A 22,465-nucleotide genomic window follows, 5' to 3' on the forward strand; every position below is an offset into this window, starting at 1 on the left:
GGTCTGGAGCTCACTGTCTGAAAGGGTGGAAGAGGCAGAAACCCTCACCGCATTTTTAAAAAATACTTGGCTGTGCACTGAAAGTGCTGTAACCTACAGGGCTATGAACTAAGAGCTGGTAAGTGGGATTAGACCGGATAGTAACATAGAAACATAGAAAATAGGTGCAGGAGTAGGCCATTTGGCCCATCTAGCCTGCACCGCCATTCAATAAGTTCATGGCCGAACATGCAACTTCAGTACCCCATTCCTGCTTTCTCGCCATACCCCTTGATCCCCCTAGCAGTAAGGACTACATCTAACTTATTTTTGAATATATTTAGTGAATTGGCCTCAACAACTTTCTGTGGTAGAGAATTCCACAGGTTCACCACTCTCTGGGTGAAGAAGTTTCTCCTCATCTCGGTCCGAAATGGCTTACCCCTTATCCTTAGACTGTGACCCCTGGTTCTGGATTTCCCCAACATTGGGAACATTCTTCCTCCATCTAACCTGTCTAAACCCGTCAGAATTTTAAACGTTTCAATGAGATCCCCTCTCATTCTTCTGAACTCCAATGAATACAAGCCCAGTTGATCCAGTCTTTCTTGATATGTCAGTACCGCCATCCCGGGAATCAGTCTGGTGAACCTTCACTGCATTCCCTCAATAACCAGAATGTCCTTCCTCAAGTTAGGAGACCAAAACTGTACACAATACTCCAGGTGTGGCCTCACCAAGGCCCTGTACAACTGTAGCAACACCTCCCTGCCCCTGTACTCAAATCCCCTCGCTATGAAGGCCAACATGCCATTTGCTTTCTTAACCGCCTGCTGTACCTGCATGCCAACCTTCAATGACTGATGTACCATGACACCCAGGTCTCGTTGCACCTCCCCTTTTCCTAATCTGTCACCATTCAGATAATAGTCTGTCTCTCCGTTTTTACCACTAAAGTGGATAACCTCACATTTATCCACATTATACTTCATCTGCCATGCATTTGCCCACTCACCTAACCTATCCAAGTCACTCTGCAGCCTCATAGCATCCTCCTCGCAGCTCACACTGCCACCCAACTTAGTGTCATCCGCAAATTTGGAGATACTACATTTAATCCCCTCATCTAAATCATTAATGTACAATGTAAACAGCTGGTGGCCCAGCACAGAACCTTGCGGTACCCCACTCGTCACTGCCTGCCATTCTGAAAAGTACCCATTTACTCCTACTCTTTGCTTCCTGTCTGCCAACCAGTTCTCAATCCACGTCAGCATACTACCCCCAATCCCATGTACTTTAACTTTGCACATTAATCTCTTATGTGGGACCTTGTCGAAAGCCTTCTGAAAGTCCAAATACACCACATCCACTGGTTCTCCCTTGTCCACTCTACTGGAAACATCCTCAAAAAATTCCAGAAGATTTGTCAAGCATGATTTCCCTTTCACAAATCCATGCTGACTTGGACCTATCATGTCACCTCTTTCCAAATGCACTGCTATGACATCCTTAATAATTGATTCCATCATTTTACCCACTACTCATGTCAGGCTGACCGGTCTATAATTCCCTGTTTTCTCTCTCCCTCCTTTTTTTTAAAAAGTGGGGTTACATTGGCTACCCTCCAATCCATAGGAACTGATCCAGAGTCTATGGAATGTTGGAAAATGACTGTCAATGCATCCGCTATTTCCAAGGCCACCTCCTTAAGTACTCTGGGATGCAGTCCATCAGACCCTGGGGATTTATCGGCCTTCAATCCCATCAATTTCCACAACACAATTTCCCGACTAATAAGGATTTCCCTCCGTTCCTCCTCCTTACTAGACCCTCTGACCCCTTTTATATCCGGAAGATTGTTTGTGTCCTCCTTGGTGAATACTGAACCAATGTACTTGTTCAATTGGTCTGCCATTTCTTTGTTCCCTGTTATGACTTCCCCTGATTCTGACTGCAGGGGACCTACGTTTGTCTTTACTAACCTTTTTTTCTTTACATATCTATAGAAACTTTTGCAGTCCATCTTAATGTTCCCTGCAAGCTTCCTCTCGTACTCCATTTTCCCTGCCCTAATCAAACCCTTTGTCCTCCTCTGCTGAGTTCTAAATTTCTCCCAGTCCCCGGGTTCGCTGCTATTTCTGGCCAATTTGAATGCCACTTCCTTGGCTTTAATACTATCCCTGATTTCCCTTGATAGCCACAGTTGAGCCACCTCCCTTTTTTATTTTTACGCCAGATAGGGATGTACAATTGTTGTAGTTCATCCATGCGGTCTCTAAATAGCTTTTCGTCGGCCGGCGTGGACATGATGGACCGAAATAGCCCCCTTCCATGCTGTAAATTTCAATGATTCTATGAATTCGAGAGCAAGAAAGCAGCTCTATAGATGTCTAAAGGCCCAGGTCCAACATAAAACTCAAAACTTAAGAACAGATGTTGGGTGGAAAAACTGCAGGAGATCCAGCAACTAGCCGATAACCAAGACGTGCGTGGATTCTTTTGCACAGTCAAGACCACCTACGGCCCAAGGTCCTACCCCACTGAGGGCCAAGAACGGAGAGGTACTCAAGGACAGAGAGGCAGTCAGTGCCCGCTGGAAGGAGCACTTCGAAGATCTCCTTAACCGAGACCCTGCCCTCGTCTCCATCTTGCAGCATGCTACCCGCCACCGCATCAGCACAAACCCAACCTGGCATGAGATTGAAAAGGCCATCCGACAACTGAAGAACAACAATGCCTCAGGAGCAGATGGAATGTCCGCCGAAGCACTAAAGCATGGCGGAGAAGCACTACTGCCGCAAATCCATGAACTAATTTCTGAAATGGTGCACGTTCTCCAAGGCCTCGTCATGGATCTTGATAATCGGGTCGGGGGCAGGTTGGTAGAGAACCTTTGTCGTACGGATGTTTAGTGTAAAGCCCATACACTCGTACGCTTCGGCGAGGTTGTTGACGATGGCTTGGAGTTCGGCCTCCGAGGGACACAATGGACATGATCTTCACTGCGCGTCAAATTCAAGAAAAATGCAGGGAGCAGCACCAGCCTCTGTACATGGCCGCCTTTGACCTCACACCGATCCATAACGAGGCCTTGGACAACGTGCACCATTTTCGGGGAAATCGTCGATGACGAAGTCCAACACCGCCTTCAGTGTGCAAGTGCAGCCTTCGGTCGCCTGAGGAAGAGGGTGTTTGAAGACCAGGACCTCAAACCCGGCACCAAGCTTATGATCTACAGAGCAGTAGTGATACCCGCCCTCCTATATGTTGCAGAGACATGGATTATGTACAGCATGCACCTCAAAGCACTAGAGAAATATCCCCAACGCTGTCTCCGCAAGATCCTGCAAATCCATTGGCAGGATAGACGCACCAACATCCGTGTTGTCGCTCAGGCCAACATCAAAGCATCGACCATGCTCGATTAGCTCCGATGGACAGGCCACATCATCCGCATGCCCAATACTAGACTCCCAAAACAAGCGCTCTACTCAGAGCTCCGACACGGCAACCAGGCCCCAGGTGGGCAGAGGAAACGCTTCAAGGACACCCTCAAAGTCTCCTTGGAAAAAGTGTAACATACCCACCGACTCCTGGGAATCCCTGGCCCAAGACCGCTCAAAATGGAGGAGAAACAACTGGGAAGGCTTTGAACACCTCGAGTTTCTTTGCCGGTAGCATGCGGAAGCCAAGTGCAAACAGCGGAAGGACGCACAACAACCCAAGTACCCCACCCACCCGTCCGTCCATGCACCATCTGCCCCACCTGTGACCGAGACTGTAGGTCCTGCATTGGACTCATCAGTCACCTGATAGCTCATATTAGTGTGGAAGCAAGTCATTCTCATCCTGCTTAAGAGAAGATATAGCATCTTTAGTGTAGTGAAACATTCTCAGGCACTTCACAGGTGTATTATGAGAAACAAAATTTGACCCCGAGCCACATAAGAAGAAATTGGGGCAGGTGACCAAAGCTTGGTCAAAGAGGTAGGTTTTAAGGAGTGTCTTAAAGGAGAAGAGAGGTGGAAGGGTTTAAACAGGGAATTCCAGAGCTTTGGGCCTAGGCAACAAAAGGCACAGCCACCAATGGTTCAGAGATTTATAATCAGGGATGCTCAAGAGGGCAGAATTAGAGGAGCACAGATATCGTTGGGGGGTGGGGTGTTGAAGGAGATTACAGAGATAGGGAGGGGTGAGGCCATGGAAGGATTTGAAAACGAGGATGAGAATTTTGAAATCGAGGTGTTGCTTAATCGGGAGCCAATATGAGCACAGAGGTGGTGAGTGAGCAGGACTTGGTGCGATTTAGAACATGGGCAGCCAAGTTTTCGATCACCTCAAGTGTACGTAGGGTAGAATGTGGGAGCCAGCCAGGAGTGCATTGGAATAGTCAAGTCGAGAGGTAACCATGGCATGGATGAGAGTTTCAGCAGCAGATGAGCTGAGGAAAGGGCGGAGACGGGCGATGTTATGGATGTGGAAATAGGCAGTCTTGGTTATGCTGCGGATATGTGGTCGAATGCTCATTTCAGGGTCAAATATGACACCAAGGTTGCGAACAGTGTAGTTCAGCCTCAGACAGAAGTTGAGGAGAGGGTTGGAGTCAGTGGCGAGGGAACAGAGTTTGTGGCGGGGACCGAAAACAATGGCTTTGGTCTTCCTAATAGTTAATTTTAGAAAACTTCTGCTCCATCCAGAACTGATGTCGAACAAGCAGTCTGACAATTTAGGGACCTTGGAGAGGTCAAGAGAAGTGATAGTGAGTGTAATGTATTTATGCTCAGACACTAGAGGGCGCCACGGTCGGATGTCATGCAGGCAATGCAGCAAGTCGGATCTTGTACTTATTCGAGGTGGAATAAAAGAGATCGGGTACACACTCGGCGGTTTTTGATAATAACAGAACTCTTGTGTTATTACATTGGCGACAAGGTAAACTAAGAACTTTCCTATTTACAATGGGGACTATTGGAATTTGCACGAATTCGTGGATGGCGCGGATTTTGTCGACTGCCTGGATCAACATTTTGTTTCCAACAAAATAGAGGAGGTGGCTGATGCAGTCCGTCGCAGGCCGGTTCTCCTCACCATTGTGGTCAGAAGATTTACAGCATCATAAGACCCTTCTCTCGCCTTTACGTCTAACTGCCAAGTCTTGCGAGGAATTGTGTGATTTGGTGCGTGACTATCTAAAGTCAAAGGAAGGGATCATCATCTCGTGCTATTGCTTCTACACGCATGTCCGTGCTGAGGGCCAGGACCTATCTGGATTCGTCGCAGATCTACAACATCTTGCTGAGCAACGTAAGTTCGGGAACACACTGGAAGACGTGTTGAGAGACTTTTTCCATGATAGGCATCAACCATGATGTGATTCTTCGGAAGTTATTTGCTGAAGAGAAACTGGACTTGAAAAAGGCCATCACGATTGCCCAGGCATGCAGACGACTTGAGGCAGATATCCTCAAAAGATCGGAGCTGCACAGCAGGCTTGTCAGGTACTGTGAACAAGATTGTGTCGTCTTCTGGCAGGGCCAAGTCAACTGCTTACGTGAAACCTGTAGCTGCTCAGAGCCTGACAATTGGTACAAAGCTGAGTTCACCCTGTTGGCATTGTGGGGGCAATCATCGGCCTCATCAGTATCGGTTTAAACAATACTCCTGTAGTGGCTGTTCAAATGTAGGACATCTCCAGAAAATGTGCCCACAACTGAGCAAGCATGCTGATGCTGCTCATCATATTGTTGATGACCAGTCCAGTGCTGACTTTGATACACAACCTGAGGAGGAAGTGTATGATTTGTATTCGTTCTCGTCAAAGAGCCAGCCGACAACTGTTAATGTGAAGCTGAATGGCGTGCCTGTATCAATGGAGCTGGACACGGGTGCAAGTCAGTCGATCATGAGCCAAGTGACATTTGACAAGCTATGGGACACTGAGGCTGTGAAGCTTGAGTTGAATCCAGTCAAGGCCAAGTTGCGTATTTATACAAAGGAACTCATACCAGTGAGTGAGAGTGCAGTAGTCAAGATGTCGTATGATGGCGTGATCCAAGATCTACCGTTACGGATCGTCCCAGGTAATGGTCCAATGCTGTTCGGTCGGAATTGGCTCGAACATCAAGCTGAACTGGAGTAATGTCAAAGCGTTGTCCTTGGTGGACAACACTTCGTGTGCTTAAGTGTTGAAGAAGTTTCCTTCTTTGTTTGAGCCTGGCATTGGTAATTTTACTGGAGCCAAGGTGCAGATTCATTTAGATTCTGATGCAAAGCCTATCTATCACAAAGCTCGGACTGTCCTTTATATGATGAGGGAGAAGATTGAGATTGAGCTTTACAGACTCCAACGTGAAAGGCTCATATCACCTGTCGAGTTCAATGTGTGGGCCAGCCCTATTGTTCCTCTGTTGAAGAGTGATGGCACTGTCAGGATTTGCAGAGACTGCAAGGTTACGATTAACCGATTCTCGAAACCGGTTCAGTACCCGTTACCGAAGGCTGATGACCTATTCGCCATGCTAGCTGGTGGAAAGTCATTCACTAAGCTAGATCTGACGTCGGCCTACCTGTCACAGGAGCTCGTCAATAATTCAAAGAGACTGACTTGCATCAACACCCATAAAGGACTGTTTGTCTACAACAGGTGTCCTTTCGGAATTCGTTCGGCTGCAGCCATATTCCAAAGGAGTATGGAGAGTCTACTGAAGTCCATTCCTAGAACTGTCATGTTCCAAGATGGCATTCTGGTCACAGGTCACAACACTGCTGAATATCTGAACAATCTTGAGGAAGTTCTACATCGTCTGGACAAAGTGGGACTCGGGCTGAAACGTTTGAAGTGTGCCTTCATGGCACCTGAAGTTGAATTCCTTGGTAGGAAGATTTCTGCGATGGAATCGGGCCTACTGATTCAAAAACCAAGGCCATCAAAAATGTACCCAAGCCTCAGAATGTGACCGCTGCATTCGTTTCTTGGGCTACTCAACTACTTTGGTAATTTCTTACCCAGATTGATCACTTTATTAGAGCAACTGCATTTGCTACTTAGAAAAGGTAACAATTGGGTCTGGGGTATGTCTCAAGATGGAGCCTTTGAGAAAGCCAAGAATCTGCTCTGTTCAAATAAGTTGCTTGTTCATTATGATCCGTGTAAGTGCCTTGTATTAGCCTGTGATGCTTCATCATATGGTGTTGGCTGTATACTCCAACAAGCCAATGAGTCGGGTAAGCTACAACCTGTTGCGTATGCTTTGAGAAGTTTATCAAAAGCGGAAAGAGCTTGCGGTATGGTAGAAAAAGAAGCTTTGGCCTGTGTGTATGGGGTTAAAAAAAGATATATCAGTACCCGTTTGGTCTCCGTTTTGAACTTGAAACGGATCACAAGCCACTCATTTCATTGTTTTCTGAAAACAAAGGTATTAATAGCAATGCATCGTCCCATATTCCGAGATGGGCGTTGACATTGTCTGGCTATAATTCTATTATTCGTCATAGACCCGATACTGAAAATTGTGCCAATGCACTGAGTCATTTGCCTTTACCTACACCTGATGTGAAAACGCCTCAACCCGCAGATCTAATGTTGAGAGTACTTTTGAGAGTGATGACACTCCTGTCACTGCTCAACAAATTAGGATCTGGACTGGCCATGACCCTATTTTGTCAATTGTGAATCGTTGTGTCCTCAGCGGTGATTGGTCTGATATACCCAGGGAGATGTGTGAAGAGACCAAACCTTACACCGTCGCAAGGATGAGCTATCCATTCAGTCAGATTGTTTACTGTGGGGTAATTGTGTCATCATGCCTAAGAAAGGTAGAGAAAGATTTGTATGTGATCTACATAGCACTCATCCCGGTATTGTTATGATGAGAGCCATTGCTAGGTCTCCTATATGGTGGCCTGGAATTGACTCTGATCTGGAATCATATGTCCATCAGTGTAATACTTGCATGCAGCTAAGTAAAGTACCAGCGTAATCTCCATTGAGTCTTTGGTCGTGGCCATCTAAACCATGGTCGAGGATCCACATCAGTTTTGTGGGTCCATTCCTTGGAAAGATGTTTTTTGTTGTGGTGAATGCATATTCAAAGTGATAGAGTATTATTATGTCATCCAGTACATCTACAGCCACTATTGAGAGCCTTCGTGTCATATTTGCTACTCATGGTTTACCTGACATTGTTGTGAGCGACAACGGATCTTGTTTCACAAGTCTTGAGTTTCAGGAGTTGATGAAACTCAATGATATTAGACATGAGGTCAGCTCCATTCAACCCTGCTTCTAATGGTCAAGCAAGAGCGTGCTGTTCAAACTATCAAAGTATGAAATGTATAACTCGGGGTTCACTTCAAACTCGTTTGTCATTATATTGCTCCGTTATAGGACAAGACCTCATACTGTTACTGGTGTTTCCCCTGCTGAATTACTGATGAAGAGAAATCTCATGACCAAGCTTTCACTTCATCCTGATTTGAATGATCGTGTTGCAAACAGATGTCAAAGTCAGCAATTGTATCATGATCGTACTGCTGTGTCACGAGATATCTCCTATCAATGATCCAGTGTTTGTACTGAACTATGGTCGAGGTCCAAAATGGATCACTGGTACTCTTATAGCTAAGGAGGGTAACAGTGTTCATTATCATGCTCAATGATAGCCAAACATGCAGAAAACATGTTGACCAGGTAAAACTGCGGCACACAGATAAACTGGAACTGTTTGAGGAAGATCCAGTCAGTGACCCACCAACGATCGTTCATTCACCAGCAGCCTCTGTCATTCCTGAACCCAGACCTTCAGTCTCTGATGTTATTACCATTCCCACTGTTACTCAACCTCCAGTCACAACTGACTTAGAACGTTTACCTCGAACTAATGTTGAACTGAGACGATCAACTAGTGAGCGGAAAGCCCTAGATCATCTTGTATTGTAAAGTGACTGATACGAAGATCTTGAAAGGGGGATGTTGTAATATATCTATGCTTGGGGTCACCAGACACCAGAGGGTGCCACTGTCATGTCATGCAGGCAATACAGCAAGTCGGATCTTGTACTTATCCGAGGCGAAATAAAAGAGATCGGTTACACACCTGGCGGTTTTTGATAACAGGACTCTTGCGTTATTACAGTGAGATAGAGCTGGGCATCATCAGCGTATATGTGGAAACTGACGGTGTGTTTTCGGATGATATCGCCAAGGGGCAACATGTAGATGAGAAATAGGAGGGGGCCAAGGCTAGATCCTTGGGGGGACACCAGAGGTAACGATGCGGGAGCAGGAAGAGAAGCTATTACAGGTGATTCTCTGGCTACGACAAGACAGATAAGATGGAACCAGGCAAGTGCAGTTCCACCCAGTTGGATGACGGTGGAGAGGCGTTGGAGAAGGATAGAATGGTCAACCGTGTCAAAGGCTGCAGAAGGTCGAGAAGAACGAGGAGGAATAGTTTGCCTTTGTCACCGTCACAAAGAATGTCATTTGAGGTTTTGATGAGAGCCGTTTCGATACTGTGGCAGTCGTGTAAACCGAATTGGAAGAATTCAAACATTGAGTTGCAGGAAAGATGGGCACAGATTTGGGAGACGGCATCCCGTTCAAAGAATTGAGAGGAAAGGGAAGTTGGAGTTGGGGCGGTAGTTTGCAAGGACAGCAGGGTCAAGGGTTTTTTTTTGAAGAGAGGGTAATGGTGGCAGATTTGAAGGCGAGGGGGACAGTACCTGAGGAGAGAGATTGTTAACAATATCAGTTAATATGGGAACCAGAAAAGGAAGTTTGGTGGTCAGTAGTTTCTGGGAATAGGGTCAAGGGAATAGGAAGTGGGTCTCATGGATAAGATGAACTCAGAGAGGTCATGAGGGGAGATCGGAGAGAAACTGGAGAAAGATGCGAGATCAGGGCAAGGCATGGAGTATTCTTCGAGGAAGTTTGCCCCGGTGGGCTCGGGGAAGGAAGGGAAGAGGCAGGGAAGAATGTTAGCTGGGAAATCTCTGCTCTTCAAGCAGTGCAGGGGGGTGGGTAGAATCATTAACATCTACTTAAAACACTAGAAGTCGCAGTTGGGGTGTCTTTAATATATCATTCAAAGAACAACACCCCCAGCAGAATTCCTTCAGTATTGCACTGAAATGTCAATTAGATTACACACTGAAATCCTAGAGTGGGGTTCAAGCCCACAACCTTCTGACTCCGAGACGAGAGGGCTACCAAGCTGACAAAGAACCCTTGTAATATCCACAGTGGACTCTGTCTTGGAACCCGTTGTTCAGTATCAATCTACTGCTGAGAAGCAATGCAATGTGTTAATAATTTGCTTTAGGCAGCACCCCAGGGTTTAAACTTCGGTGTGCAGCTTTATTGAATCGCAGAATTATTCCCAAACTGCTAAATTGTACTCCTTCTTAAAACTGGGAAATGGAAACTAAAAATACTTGCCTTTTGTGCAGTTTAAAACAGTAACATTGTTGAAAAGCAACTGAGAGTGCAACAGAGAATAAATCGGGCCTGAAATTGCGATCGGAAGCATCCCGCGAGCGGATGCCTCCGATCTGTAAGATTTCTACAAACCTACCTGATGGTCCTTAGATTTGGACACTTGTGCCCTTGTGCCTCTACGCATCAGCCTGCGTAGAGGCCCACATATCACAGGGGCGCATGCAGTTAGCAGGCATCCCTGAGTTCACCTGGCCTGGCCCAACCAAATGTAAGAAGGGGATCCCCATTCATACTTATGGGAGCTCCGTACATAAGAAATCTTCCGTACATACGTACATGTAAACTTAAAAAAAAATCACGTAAAATTAATCAAAATGGCATTTAATTAAAAATTTAAAACAAATTTAATTTATTGAAAAATAAATTTACATAATTTGAAGGGTCTAAAAATAAATAAACCTTATTTTACATGTTTTAATTTTTTAATTAATGAAAACAATGGCCCATAAATTGCAGCCTCTCCGGGTGCTTACCAATGTGTGCACATGCCTAAAGAGGTCCCACAAAGCGTATGCGCCTAAACCCGGAACTTGCAATCTGTCCAAATGTCTTTTGACAAATTGCACGTATCCCTGGGAGAAGGGCCTTCGTGGGCGGAGAATTGGGCTATCTTGTTCAGCGAATGTCTTTCAAACTCTTACGCCTGCTTTTACCAGGCGTAACGCCTGCTTTTACCAGTGTAAGAGTTTTAAAAGATAGAGAAAATAAATGTTATTATTTTTGTATTAAAAACGCCGTCTATGAAGACAAGTTTATTTTTAACACTATTAAAACATTTTTTAATTTTTTAAAAAGTGAAGTGTTTTTTTATTTTGTGTTTTATTTGTTTTTAGGGGTATTCTCATTGACGGCAATGGGAGCTTGGAGTTCCCATACTATGAATGAAAATACTACATTGTGATTGGTGGTCCAGGCCCACGTGATCCCAGGAAACGTTTATGTTCCTGGGATGCGTGGGCCTCTGTGCTGAGCTGTGCACCGAGACCGCGGACCTAAAGTCTATGTTGGAGCGGGACCACCAAGTACTTTCAAATTTTTCTTTTTTGGCCGGAAGCATCCGCGGGAAGCCTCCATCCGCAATTTTTGGCCCAATGTATTTTTATATCCTTTAAAAGTCTTTTAGCAGGTGTTGGAATTTCACTGGCTGGGCAGAAGTATGGCAAATAGCCCAACACTCTGCCTGCGGAGGCCCTTTTCCCAGGAATGTGTGCAAGTTCCAGGTTTTAGCACATGCGCTTTGCATGCCTAAACCCGGAACTTGTGCGGCCCCTACAGGCACGTGCGGATCTCGTACGCGCCCATGGAGGCTACAAATTATGATCCATCAACTCTTTCTGAAATAGTGCAATTCCAGTTGCATTGCAGATTAACTAGTTCCTGCAACATTTTTCCACAGTGACCACCGTAAAGTTTGTCATCTGGACCACTTTTACTCTGATTTTAAAACTTTAAAAAAAATTAAACATATAAATAGGTATCACAGAATTCAAAATTAGTGAGAAGAAGTTGAAATTATGTCGTAACAAAAACAAAACACGTATTCTGAACTTCATGATTGCAATATTGTATTTAACTCTTAATTTTTGGATATTAACTAAATTTGGAAATTATCAGTATTCTGATCTTATTGCTGTAATAGGGGAAAGCAATGAGCGCAGTTTATAAGAACGATAATATAATCAAATGGAGATTTATTGTTTATGTGACTGATGAGATTATCTTGTTGCAGTGGGATACAACATTATTCATACCCCAGTATATATTTATATGTAGTCTACGAAATGATCAGGAATAAATTAAGGTCATATATCCAGCAAGATAAACTATCTTATTTAGTGAAACGCATCTATTGTGTAATCTACAGTGGAATTGAAAGCAACCGTGGAAGATACAGTGCCTTAGCTGAGCCTGCTCCTTAACCAAATAAGGACCTTGTCAAGGCAGGAAAGCAGTGAGGGAAATGTCTGACGCCTTTTTTTAAATGTAATGAAATTGTTTAAAGCAACAATATGGAAATTTTACTTTTTTGCATGCCTGTTAAGAAACAAGGAAAATACTTTTGAACATCTACAATTTGCATGATGTGCACTTTTCTAAAATGATTTCTGCAATGTTCAATAATCTGGAAAATTAGATTGCTGAATGTTAGAAACCACAATTAGAATAACCGAGAACATGCATAACAATTCTTTAATTGTACTCTTGAAAATTTCTGATATTAAACCTAATTTTATCTTCATTATGTGCAGAAATGCCACTGTAATCATCTGATGAATAATAACAGCAAGCCATAACAAATAAAAAAAATCAGCCACTAGGTGTCAGGCATATTTTGACGACAGGTACTATAATTTTATATGGTTAACCAAACATTTCCTGTCTTTGTTTTGGTGGGTATACATTCTATTTACTTAATTTATTTTTCTGCTCCCCTGCTTATTTTATTTTTTAAATCAGATGGTTTCTAAGAAAATATTTTAGTTCAGAATAGAGCTGGGAGGTGATAGAATACAGATGGTTAAAACAGTGTCTTGTAACTCTTGCATGGATTACTTTTTTATCATATGAAGTCCAAATTATTGTTCAGGTGACACTATGGACAGTACAACCAGTGTTTTGTGACTAAAAGTGAAAATGTTTGCAAGACACTGCCCTTTCATCTCCTCGAATTCTGAGTTTGAATCCAGTATAAATTAATAAGATTAAAGTTCCTCCTATGTGTTAGCTGTAAGGTCCCCAAGTGAAGTGAGTTTGGACAGTCTCAATCCAGCTCCTAATGGCCATGAGTCAACAGCACAAAGCTGCAGCATTAATTCTCACCACTTGGAAAGATCACAGGAGTGGCTGCCTGGCTTTTGTACAATATAGTAACATCGATGTGTTGTAGTCGAAATATATTCCTTAGTGTGAGGCTAAGGCACATTGTTGGGCCATAGTGGGATTTTTACACTGTTAATCAAGCACTCTTGGGTCAGAAAACATAAGTCAGATAATGATCCCACTACTCTGGTTCAATAGTGTGCAATATACATTTCTTGCTGCATACAGGCCACGGAAATTGAAGGCAGCATTTTATCTGTATTATACTTTGGCAATACAGTGTTTGAAAAGTCTGTTAATGTTGTTATGCTGATATTATATTGTATCCATTTAATCTGAAGCCTAGCATCACTTGTAGCTCACTTCATTACTCAGTTTACAGCAATGAGTGTGACTGCATACATCTAGTCTAATGCTGTTTCTATCTCAAATGACCAGCCTTTAAATAGCCAGTTTGCCATATGGCCTGTTAGGAAAACAATTGGGTCACTACTCTATAACTGGTTGTCTAGTCTTTTTTTAATTTTTGAGAATGGGCTAATGCCTTTTTATATGCTTCAGAATTTTTCACAATAAAGATCTCTTACAATTGAAGAAGATTGCTTAGTTTTTAAAAAGCACACTACAGACTAATTTATTTGGTTATTTGTATCATGCTCCTTCTCAAGTGGTGGTGGAAGCAGATTCAATAATAATTTTCAAACAGGAGTTGGATAAATACTTCAAGGGGAAAAATTGGGGGAATGGGGAAGGGCAGGGATAGCTAATTAGATAGTTCTTTCAAAGAGGCACGATGGACCAAATGGCCTCCGCTGAGCTTATCATTCTGTGATTCAATGAAGTACATATAGATAGTTTCTTTAAAAAAGATCAGCTGCCTCTGGAACACCCATTGTTACTTGCTTTGGTTTTTGCTGCTTTAACTAGTTTGAAATGCAGCTCCACAACTTACCACACATTATGGTGCCAAATGAATTGCACTCCTCAGAAAAAATGAATGTCGCTTGACATCTGACAAAACCAATTACAAGTTCAGACAGGCGAAATGGCTAAAATTGGGATGTTGCAATTTTAACTGTGACACTACAGAGCTCCCTATGGTTCAGCAAGTCTTTCCAAAGAGTAGCTGGGTCATCCAAGCAGGACAATCTCTGGTTCCTTTCCCGCTGTATGCTGAATTAACGGGCCCAAGTTTCCACAGGATAAAAAACGGGCGCCCCTCCGAGCTGGGTGCCCGTTTTTCGCGCCTAAAACGGCGCCAGAAAAAAAACGCGCTATTCTCGAGCGCTTTGCAGCTCCTTGTCTGTTTGGCGTGGCGCCCAGGGGGCGGAGCCTACACTCACGCCGATTTTGTAAGTGGGAGGGGGCGGGTACTATTTAAATTAGTTTTTTTCCTGCCGGCAACGCTGCGCGTGCGCGTTGGAGCGTTCGCGCATGCTCAGTGTGAAAAAAAACATTGGCACTCGGCCATTTTTGCAGTTCTTTGTAGCTGTTTAATTTTTGAACATTTTTTAATAAAATCACATTGCCATCAGCACATCAGCACTGAGGCTTCCCTTCTCACTGTCTCCTTCCCCTCCCTCCCCTCCGCGGCAACAAACAGCTGTCTCCTTCCCCTCTCTCCCCTCCACGGCAACAAGCCGCTGTCTCCTTCCCCTCCCTCCCCTGCGCGGCAACAAGCCGCTGTCTCCTTCCCCTCCCTCCCCTCCCTCCACGGCAACAAGCCGCTGTCTCCTTCCCCTCCCTCCCCTGCGCGGCAACAAGCCGCTGCCTCCTTCCCCTCCCTCTCCTGCGCGGCAACAAGCCGCTGTCTCCTTCCCCTCCCTCCCCTGCGCAGCAACAAGCCGCTGTCTCCTTCCCCTCCCTCCCCTGCGCAGCAACAAGCCGCTGTCTCTTTCCCCTCCCTCCCCTGCGTGGCAACAAGCCGCTGTCTCCTTCCCCTCCCTCCCCTGCGCGGCAACAAGCCGCTGTCTCCTTTCCCTCCCTCCCCTGCGCGGCAACAAATAGCGGTTTCCTTCGAACGATGGCTGAAGCACTTTCAGACAGGTAGGAAGATGGTTTATTTAATCTTTTCTTTGCTTATAAATGTTTATTCAGATTGGATTTATTTGTATAATATTTGTAGAAGTATAAATAAGGATTGATTGTAGAATTTAATGAGTTCCCTCCCCCCCCACCTCGTTCTGGACGCCTAATTTGTAACCTGCGCCTGATTTTTTAATGTGTAGAACAGGTTTTTTCAGTTCTACAAAAATCTTCACTTGCTCCATTCTACTTTAGTTTGGAATACGTTTTCACTGTGGAAACTTTGAAATCAGGCGTCAGTGGCCGGACACGCCCCCTTTTGAAGAAAAAATTCTGTTCTAAAGTAGAACTGTTCTACCTCACTAGAACTGCAGAAAAAAGAATGTGGAAAATTGCGATTTCTAAGATAGTCCGTTCTCCACCAGCTGCTCCTAAAAATCAGGCGCAAATCATGTGGAAACTTGGGCCCAACAAGTCTGGGTCAGGGTGGCAGTAACGGCCTCAGTACCTTGTATTAGGGAAGGTAAAATAGGTCCAGGTTCCAGTGATCTTCGCCACAAATATGTGTAACTGGACATCAGACTTGGCTGTGATGCCAGCACTCACTGGAGGCTCAAACATGAATAATGGGCACTTGGGTGAGCTATTGAAGGGCAAGTGTTCTTGTGGGATTGATTTCCAGCAAGGAGTCAACACAGGAAGAAGGGAGGAGAAAAAAATATGAAAAAAATATGTATTAGAATCTGTTTTGCCACTAGGCCTGGGAAGTTGGATTTTAACCCCCCCTCCCAAATCCAACAGAATAAGATGAGGCATGTTGGCAAGATGCTGTCTTCCTACATCTTCATCTGTGTTTATAAATTTGTTACAATAACTCAAACCTGTTTCAGAGGACTGTTGCAACATTTCTTAAGTGACTTTGTGCCTTACGGATTTTGAGTTTTTTATGTTTTATCAAGTGGTTCTGACAGTGGTATGATACTTTCCAACATCCTATTTTATTTGGAAAAAGTAATATTGATAGTTAACTCATGGAAAGTAAAGCCCTGTGAGTTATTATGCAAGAATCTACCACCCGATAATTCTTTGAACCACTGGACCCTGGATGGAGGTGAATGGGTTTCACAGGAGAACAGAAAAGGGAAAATAAAAGACCTAGGCCTATTTTCTTGATTTGTTGTGACATTTTGCTAAGTTGGGTGTCAAGCCTGGGAATAGAATGCTTCAGTTTAGCACAGCAAGCACTCCCAGGGCACGTGTTGTGCAGTAACCCAGATGGACACCAAAGCTCCTTCTGCTTGGCTCCAACAACATCCTATAACTCTGACCTTAGAAAAGCACACGAATGTGATTTTAAAAAAAAACAAAGATTGAACAATCATCTTGAAAGTTTCTATTAAAGCAAGATTATCCACCTACTAAGTTGAGCAGTTTTCTTTTGAGTCCAGTAAGTTGCAATGAGCCAACTTTCATTTTATATAAAATCGTTATAAGCCAACAGAGATTTTTATTTCCCAGTCAGTGGTAAGAGTTAAACCTTGGTCCTACCAGTGAAAGCACAATGTTCTAATCCAGTGTTTGCACCCAGTACCTTTTGGTTGCATCTTACTCCTTTAACTCCTGCTTAAGAATGCAAGGTTATTGTGAAGTGACACCACAGTTTTGTCCGCTGACACTTACCTAATCACATCCCAAGCACTGCCTACTCATTTCCTCAAGTCATTGCTTGGCATCTTGTTTTTTTGGGATCTATCTTTCTTGCATCATTATTCCAGTCTCAAACTTAACATTTGGTTTGTGTGAGTTTGATTTCTTTTCTGATAATGTAAGGCAATTACTTCCATAATTATATGTTGACAAACAAGTAACCAATAATTCTACAATTATTGACTCCAGTTTAAGATGTGACATTTGATTATAGTAGACGTCTGCTTATTCTATTATATCAGAAAAACAAAGCGCCTCCTTTCCTATTTCCAGCAAGCTTTATTGATTTTGTGTTATTGATTCACCAGATCAAATCAAAGCAATGAAGACATGAAGAATTAGTGGCACATGAAGACCTCTGATAAGAGATGCTGAAGAATGTGATTTGGCACAGCTCAGAAGTTAAACTTAGTACCAAATATATCTCATCATGTTGGGGACCAAACTTTTATTTAATCTGTCTTTAAATTGTATGCTTAAAAAAGTTAAATAATGTACATAGAATCAAGGTAATAATGTGTAGTATTTTTGTAATGCTAAGGTTTTGCTTAGAATTCTATTAAGGAATCATTTAACGTATGTTTTTTAAGTCTGGAAGGACTATTTTCTGTTCAAGTACTCGCCCTTTTATGGAGAGAAAAAAATGATATACCCTAATTTGACAGTTTTCTAGAAACATCAAATGTACTACTTGCACAAAGACCCTTGAGTCGGGTCTCCACTGCTTGCCAGCTTGCTCTGATCATGTTACAGATGGAGTGGCCTCGTGCAATCCCAAGCAGCTTCTTGTTAAACAACTTGAATGGCAACTTCAGACCAGCGCCAGAGCTATTCCACAGTCACTGGATCCTTGGCAACCACACTACAGGGCACTCTCAGGTTGGTCTAAAGTTGGAGTACACTTTGTTTACCACGGAACTGCACAGGGACAGTTCCCGTTGGAGAAGGCTAGCACAGAAGGGGAACAAATTCAAAGCTCTTTATGCAGGTAATAAAACTGATATTTTTACAAAATGCCAAATCAGAGAGTACTTGGAATAAAAAATTATTCACTTAGACTTGCCCTTTGCAGATATACATGTTCAAAAAAAAAAGTATTTTCAAAACATCACCCATTTCGCCAAATGTATAGTTCTGTAGATAGTGACGGGGACAAACTTTACTTGTAAATATTGCAGTTGTTTTCTTCCATTTTATTAGGTCAACCCATACAAAATGCATTTTTTGTGTGGTTCATTTTTGCAGTTCACTTAAGTTAAGATAATAGGTTTTGAGAGAGTTCTAATTATGTTTGCTTAGATTATTACTGATCGCATTTAGGGTTGGTGTTACGGAAGGATGAATTAAATCTGCTAAAGGGCCATGATTTTTTGATCTGAGCCTATCTTGTGAACTGAAAATAAACTAAAGCAAATCAAATGGTGGTATGTATTTTCTTTTGGAATCTTCAGACAAGAAGTACTTGAATGTCTTTAATCCCATCAAAGTGTTCTATTTTGTCACATGATTGCTTCTTTCTTACACGTGGAGCATACACCTCAAGTCTCTCACATTGTTACATAGGACCTAACATCCCAGCATACTAAATCCCTATCTGTACTGTGCTAGAAAATGAAAATACCATCAAAATAAGTTCATTTCATTTCCTTTCCACTGACCCAGCTTTTCTGTTATAAGATTTCTAAATCTCTGGCATTAAATTGACAGCAATACCGATTATTTAATAAATTATTCCAAATTGTTTTAAAACACAAAAACATGCACATCTATCCGCAGTCGTCAGCTATCCTACGGATCAACTTAGTTACAACAGATACAATTATGTTACAATAAAAAAAGGTATACTTTACTTCCCTTTGGCAAAGTACACGGCCTGCTTCTTTGTAGCTTTTGCTGTGTGCTTAAGAAAATAGAGAAGAGATCCAACAATCTTTGGCTTGACTTACCATACCCCTTAAGGTAATTGTTTCTCACGAAGCTTCAGGATTGGGTCGTGGTTCCAGGGCCGTTCCTGATTGGCTTCTCCTCATACATGTGTCTGTCTGGAGGGCTGGTGTCATTCCTTGATTAGGTTATTGGTTTCCAATTAACACCTTTTCTAGTTTGGTGAGTTTCAAAGCCATGGAGACATGAACTTGGGGAAGTCATCCATTTTGTTTCTTTCAACACTGCAGCCTTTCCGTATAATCTACACTTTTAACATATATAAAAATAAAAAATATCATCATCATAGGCAGTCCCTCGGGATCGAGGAAGACTTACTTCCACTCTTAGCATGCGTTATTAGGTGGCTGTACAGTCCAATACGAGAACCACAGTTTCTGTCACAGGTCCGACAGATAGTCGTTGAGAGAAAGGATGGGCAGGGAGCCTGATTTACCGCACACTCCTTCCGCTGCCTGCGCTTGATTTCTGCATGCTCTCGGCAACGAGACTCGAGTTCAACGTCCTCCCGGATGCACTTACTCCACTTGGGGCGGTCTATGGCCAAGGACTCCCAGGTGTCAGTGGGGATGTCGCACTTTATCAGGGAGGCTTTGAGTGTGTCCTTGTAACGTTTCCTCTGCCCGCCTTTGGCTCGTTTGCCGTGGACGAGTTCCAAGTAGAGCGCTTGCTTTGGGTGTCTCATGTCTGGCATGCGAACTATGTGGCCTGCCCAGCTTAGCTGATCAAGTGTGGTCAGTGCTTCAATGCTGGGGATGTCGGCCTGGATGAGGACACTAATGTTTGTGCATCTGTCCTCCCAGGGGATTTGCAGGATCTTGCGGAGACATCGCTGGTGGTATTTCTCCAGCGACTTAAGGTGTCTACTGTACATGGTCCACGTCTCTGAGCCATACAGGAGGGCGGGTATTACTACGGCCCTGTAGACCATGAGCTTGGTGACAGTTTTGAGGGACTGATCTTCAAACACTCTTTTCTTCAGGTGGCCGAAGGCTGCACTGGCGCACTATCATCAATGCCTGCTCTTGTTGATAGGAGGCTCCTGAGATAGGGGAAGTGGTCCAAATTGTCCACGGCCATGCCGTGGATCTTGATGTTTGGGGGGCAGTGCTGTACAGTGAGACAGGATGGTGTAGGACCTTTGTCTTACTAATGTTTAGCGTAAGGCCCATGCTTTCATACGCCTTGGTAAATACGTGGACTATGTCCTGGAGTTCAGCCTCTGTGTGTGCACAGACACAGGCGTCGTCCGCGTACTGTAGCTCGACGACAGAGGTTGGCGTTGTCTTGGACCTGGCCTGGAGACAGCGAAGGTTGAACAGCTTCCCACTGGTTCTGTAGTTAAGCTCCCTGCTGGAGTGGAGCTAATCAACTGTGAGGTGGAGCATGGCAGCGAGGAAGATTGAGAAGAGTGTTGGGGCGATGACGCAGCCCTGCTTGACCCCGGTCCGGACATGAATTGGGTCTGGGATGGATCCGTTGGTAAGGATCACGGCCTGCATGTCGTCACGGAGCAGATGGAGTATGGTGACGTACTTTTGGGGGCATCCGAAACGGAGGAGGACGATCCATAGACCCTCGCGGTTGACAGTGTCAAAGGCCTTTGTAAGGTCGAAGGCGGCCATGTATAAGGGCTGGCGCTGTTCCCTGCATTTTTCCTGCAGCTGCGCACTTCAAAAATCATGTCCGTTGTGTCCCGGAGGGGACGAAATCCGCACTGTGACTCTGAGAGGAGCTCCTCGGCCACGGGGAGAAGACGATTGAGGAGGACTCTAGCGACGATTTTCCCAGTGGTTGATAGGGAGATTCCGCTGTAGTTGCCGCAGTCGGACTTGTCCCTTTTTTTAAAGGTGGTCACGTTCACTGCTTCTCTAAGATCTCCCAGCATGCTCTCCTCCCTCCAAATGAGAGAAATTGTCATGTTTGTAACTACAATGTAACACCACTGTATTACTGTATACACTCAACTTAGATGCACACCTTGACCACAGGGGGTGAACTTGTGGGAGACACTCTTTACCTGACTACACAGGTATATAAAGGGAGGTCCCATGCAGGGTCATCACTTCTGGAGTCCTGTAATAAAGAGTTAAGGTCACAGAGTGGCCTTGTCCCTGGAATGTGCCTCGTGTGGTTTCATGCTGTAGAGTAAGGACTTTACATTGGCGATGAGAAAGGGGAATTCACGACCCACAAGAATGGCCACCGGTAGCACAGAGGAACGATACTGTTGGGGAAGACTGGAACGATTTTGTCGAGAGGCTTCAGCAAAGCTTCGTTACGAAAGACTGGCTGGGGGATGCGGCGGCCGACAAGCGACGGGCTCACCTCCTGATCAGCTGCGGGCCAAAGACTTATGCGCTCATGAAGGACTTACTGGCACCCGAAAAGCCGTCTGACAAAACCATTGAAGAGCTTAGCAAATTAATCGGGGAGCACCTCAAACCGGCGAGCAGCATACACGTGGCTCGATACACATTCTACACCCACCGACGTCGTGAAGGACAGCATACCGGACTTTGTAGCGGACCTCCGGCGTTTGGCCAGCCTCTAAGTTCACAGACACCTGCAGGGGGGAGATGCTAAGGGACTTCTTTATCGAGGGTATCGGTCATGCGGGAATTTTTCGCAAGTTAATTGAGACCAAGGACTTGACCTTGGAAGCGGCAGCGTTGTTAGCTCAAACTTTCATGGCGGGGGAGGAAGAGACGAAAATGATTTACGCGTGCAATTCTGCCTCTAACGCAGCGATGGATCAGGGAGTCTACATCATCAATGCTGCTCAGAGCCCCGCAGGCAGGCCGACATTTACCAGCCAGCAATAGACACCAGTGCAGGACCTCAACAGAGACAATGGCAGGCTGAACGGACATTCACGCCATCACAGTGGACAATGCGGCCCGGGATGGGGCCATTGACACCCACTAATAGGGTACTTAAGAGCAGTCAAAGGAACAGTCAGCGCGGAATTCCTGACGAAGTCCCTTTGTCCACAACAATGGAAACGTTAACTCATGCTGGAGATGTGGGGGAAAACACCCAGCTAGATCGTGCAGATTCCAACAGTTTGTCTGCAGAAACTGAAATCTCAGTGGCCATTTAGCTCGAATGTGCAGAAAACCTGCAACAGACTAATATATGAGGCAGATGGACCAGAAGAGGGTTCTGTGAGGCAGGATGACTTTTGGGGCAAATCGATGGACGCCGAGATTCAGCGGGTCCATGCGGCGAATATTCACAATTCATACACCAAAACGCCACCAATAATGATGAGGGTTTTGTTGAACGGTATCCCAGTATGCATGGAGCTGGACACTGGGGCCAGCCAGTCACTCATGGGCGTTCAGCAATTTGAGAAGCTATGGCCACTCAAAGCCAGAAGACCCAAATTAGAACGTATCGAGACACAATTACGGACTTACACCAAAGAAATCATTCCGGTGCTCGGCAGTGCAATGATGGCTGTCACACACAATGGCTTAGTGAACC

General features: G+C 44.5%; 1 protein-coding gene across 5 annotated transcripts in view; it reads left to right on the forward strand.

The window, feature by feature from the left end:
• arl6 (ARF like GTPase 6) overlaps window positions 1-18,451 on the forward strand; it is a 65,750-nt gene extending 47,299 nt beyond the window's left edge. For all 5 annotated transcript variants that reach the window (XM_070892910.1, XM_070892913.1, XM_070892915.1 and 2 more), the window contains one exon: window positions 17,341-18,451. In XM_070892910.1, coding sequence (XP_070749011.1) covers window positions 17,341-17,366 — 26 coding nt within the window. In that variant the 3' untranslated portion in view covers window positions 17,367-18,451. The remainder of the gene's footprint in view (window positions 1-17,340) is intronic.
• Window positions 18,452-22,465: the final 4,014 nt, after the last annotated feature.

This window comes from Pristiophorus japonicus, chromosome 11, assembly GCF_044704955.1.
Source record: "Pristiophorus japonicus isolate sPriJap1 chromosome 11, sPriJap1.hap1, whole genome shotgun sequence".
Taxonomy (NCBI): domain Eukaryota; kingdom Metazoa; phylum Chordata; class Chondrichthyes; family Pristiophoridae; genus Pristiophorus; species Pristiophorus japonicus.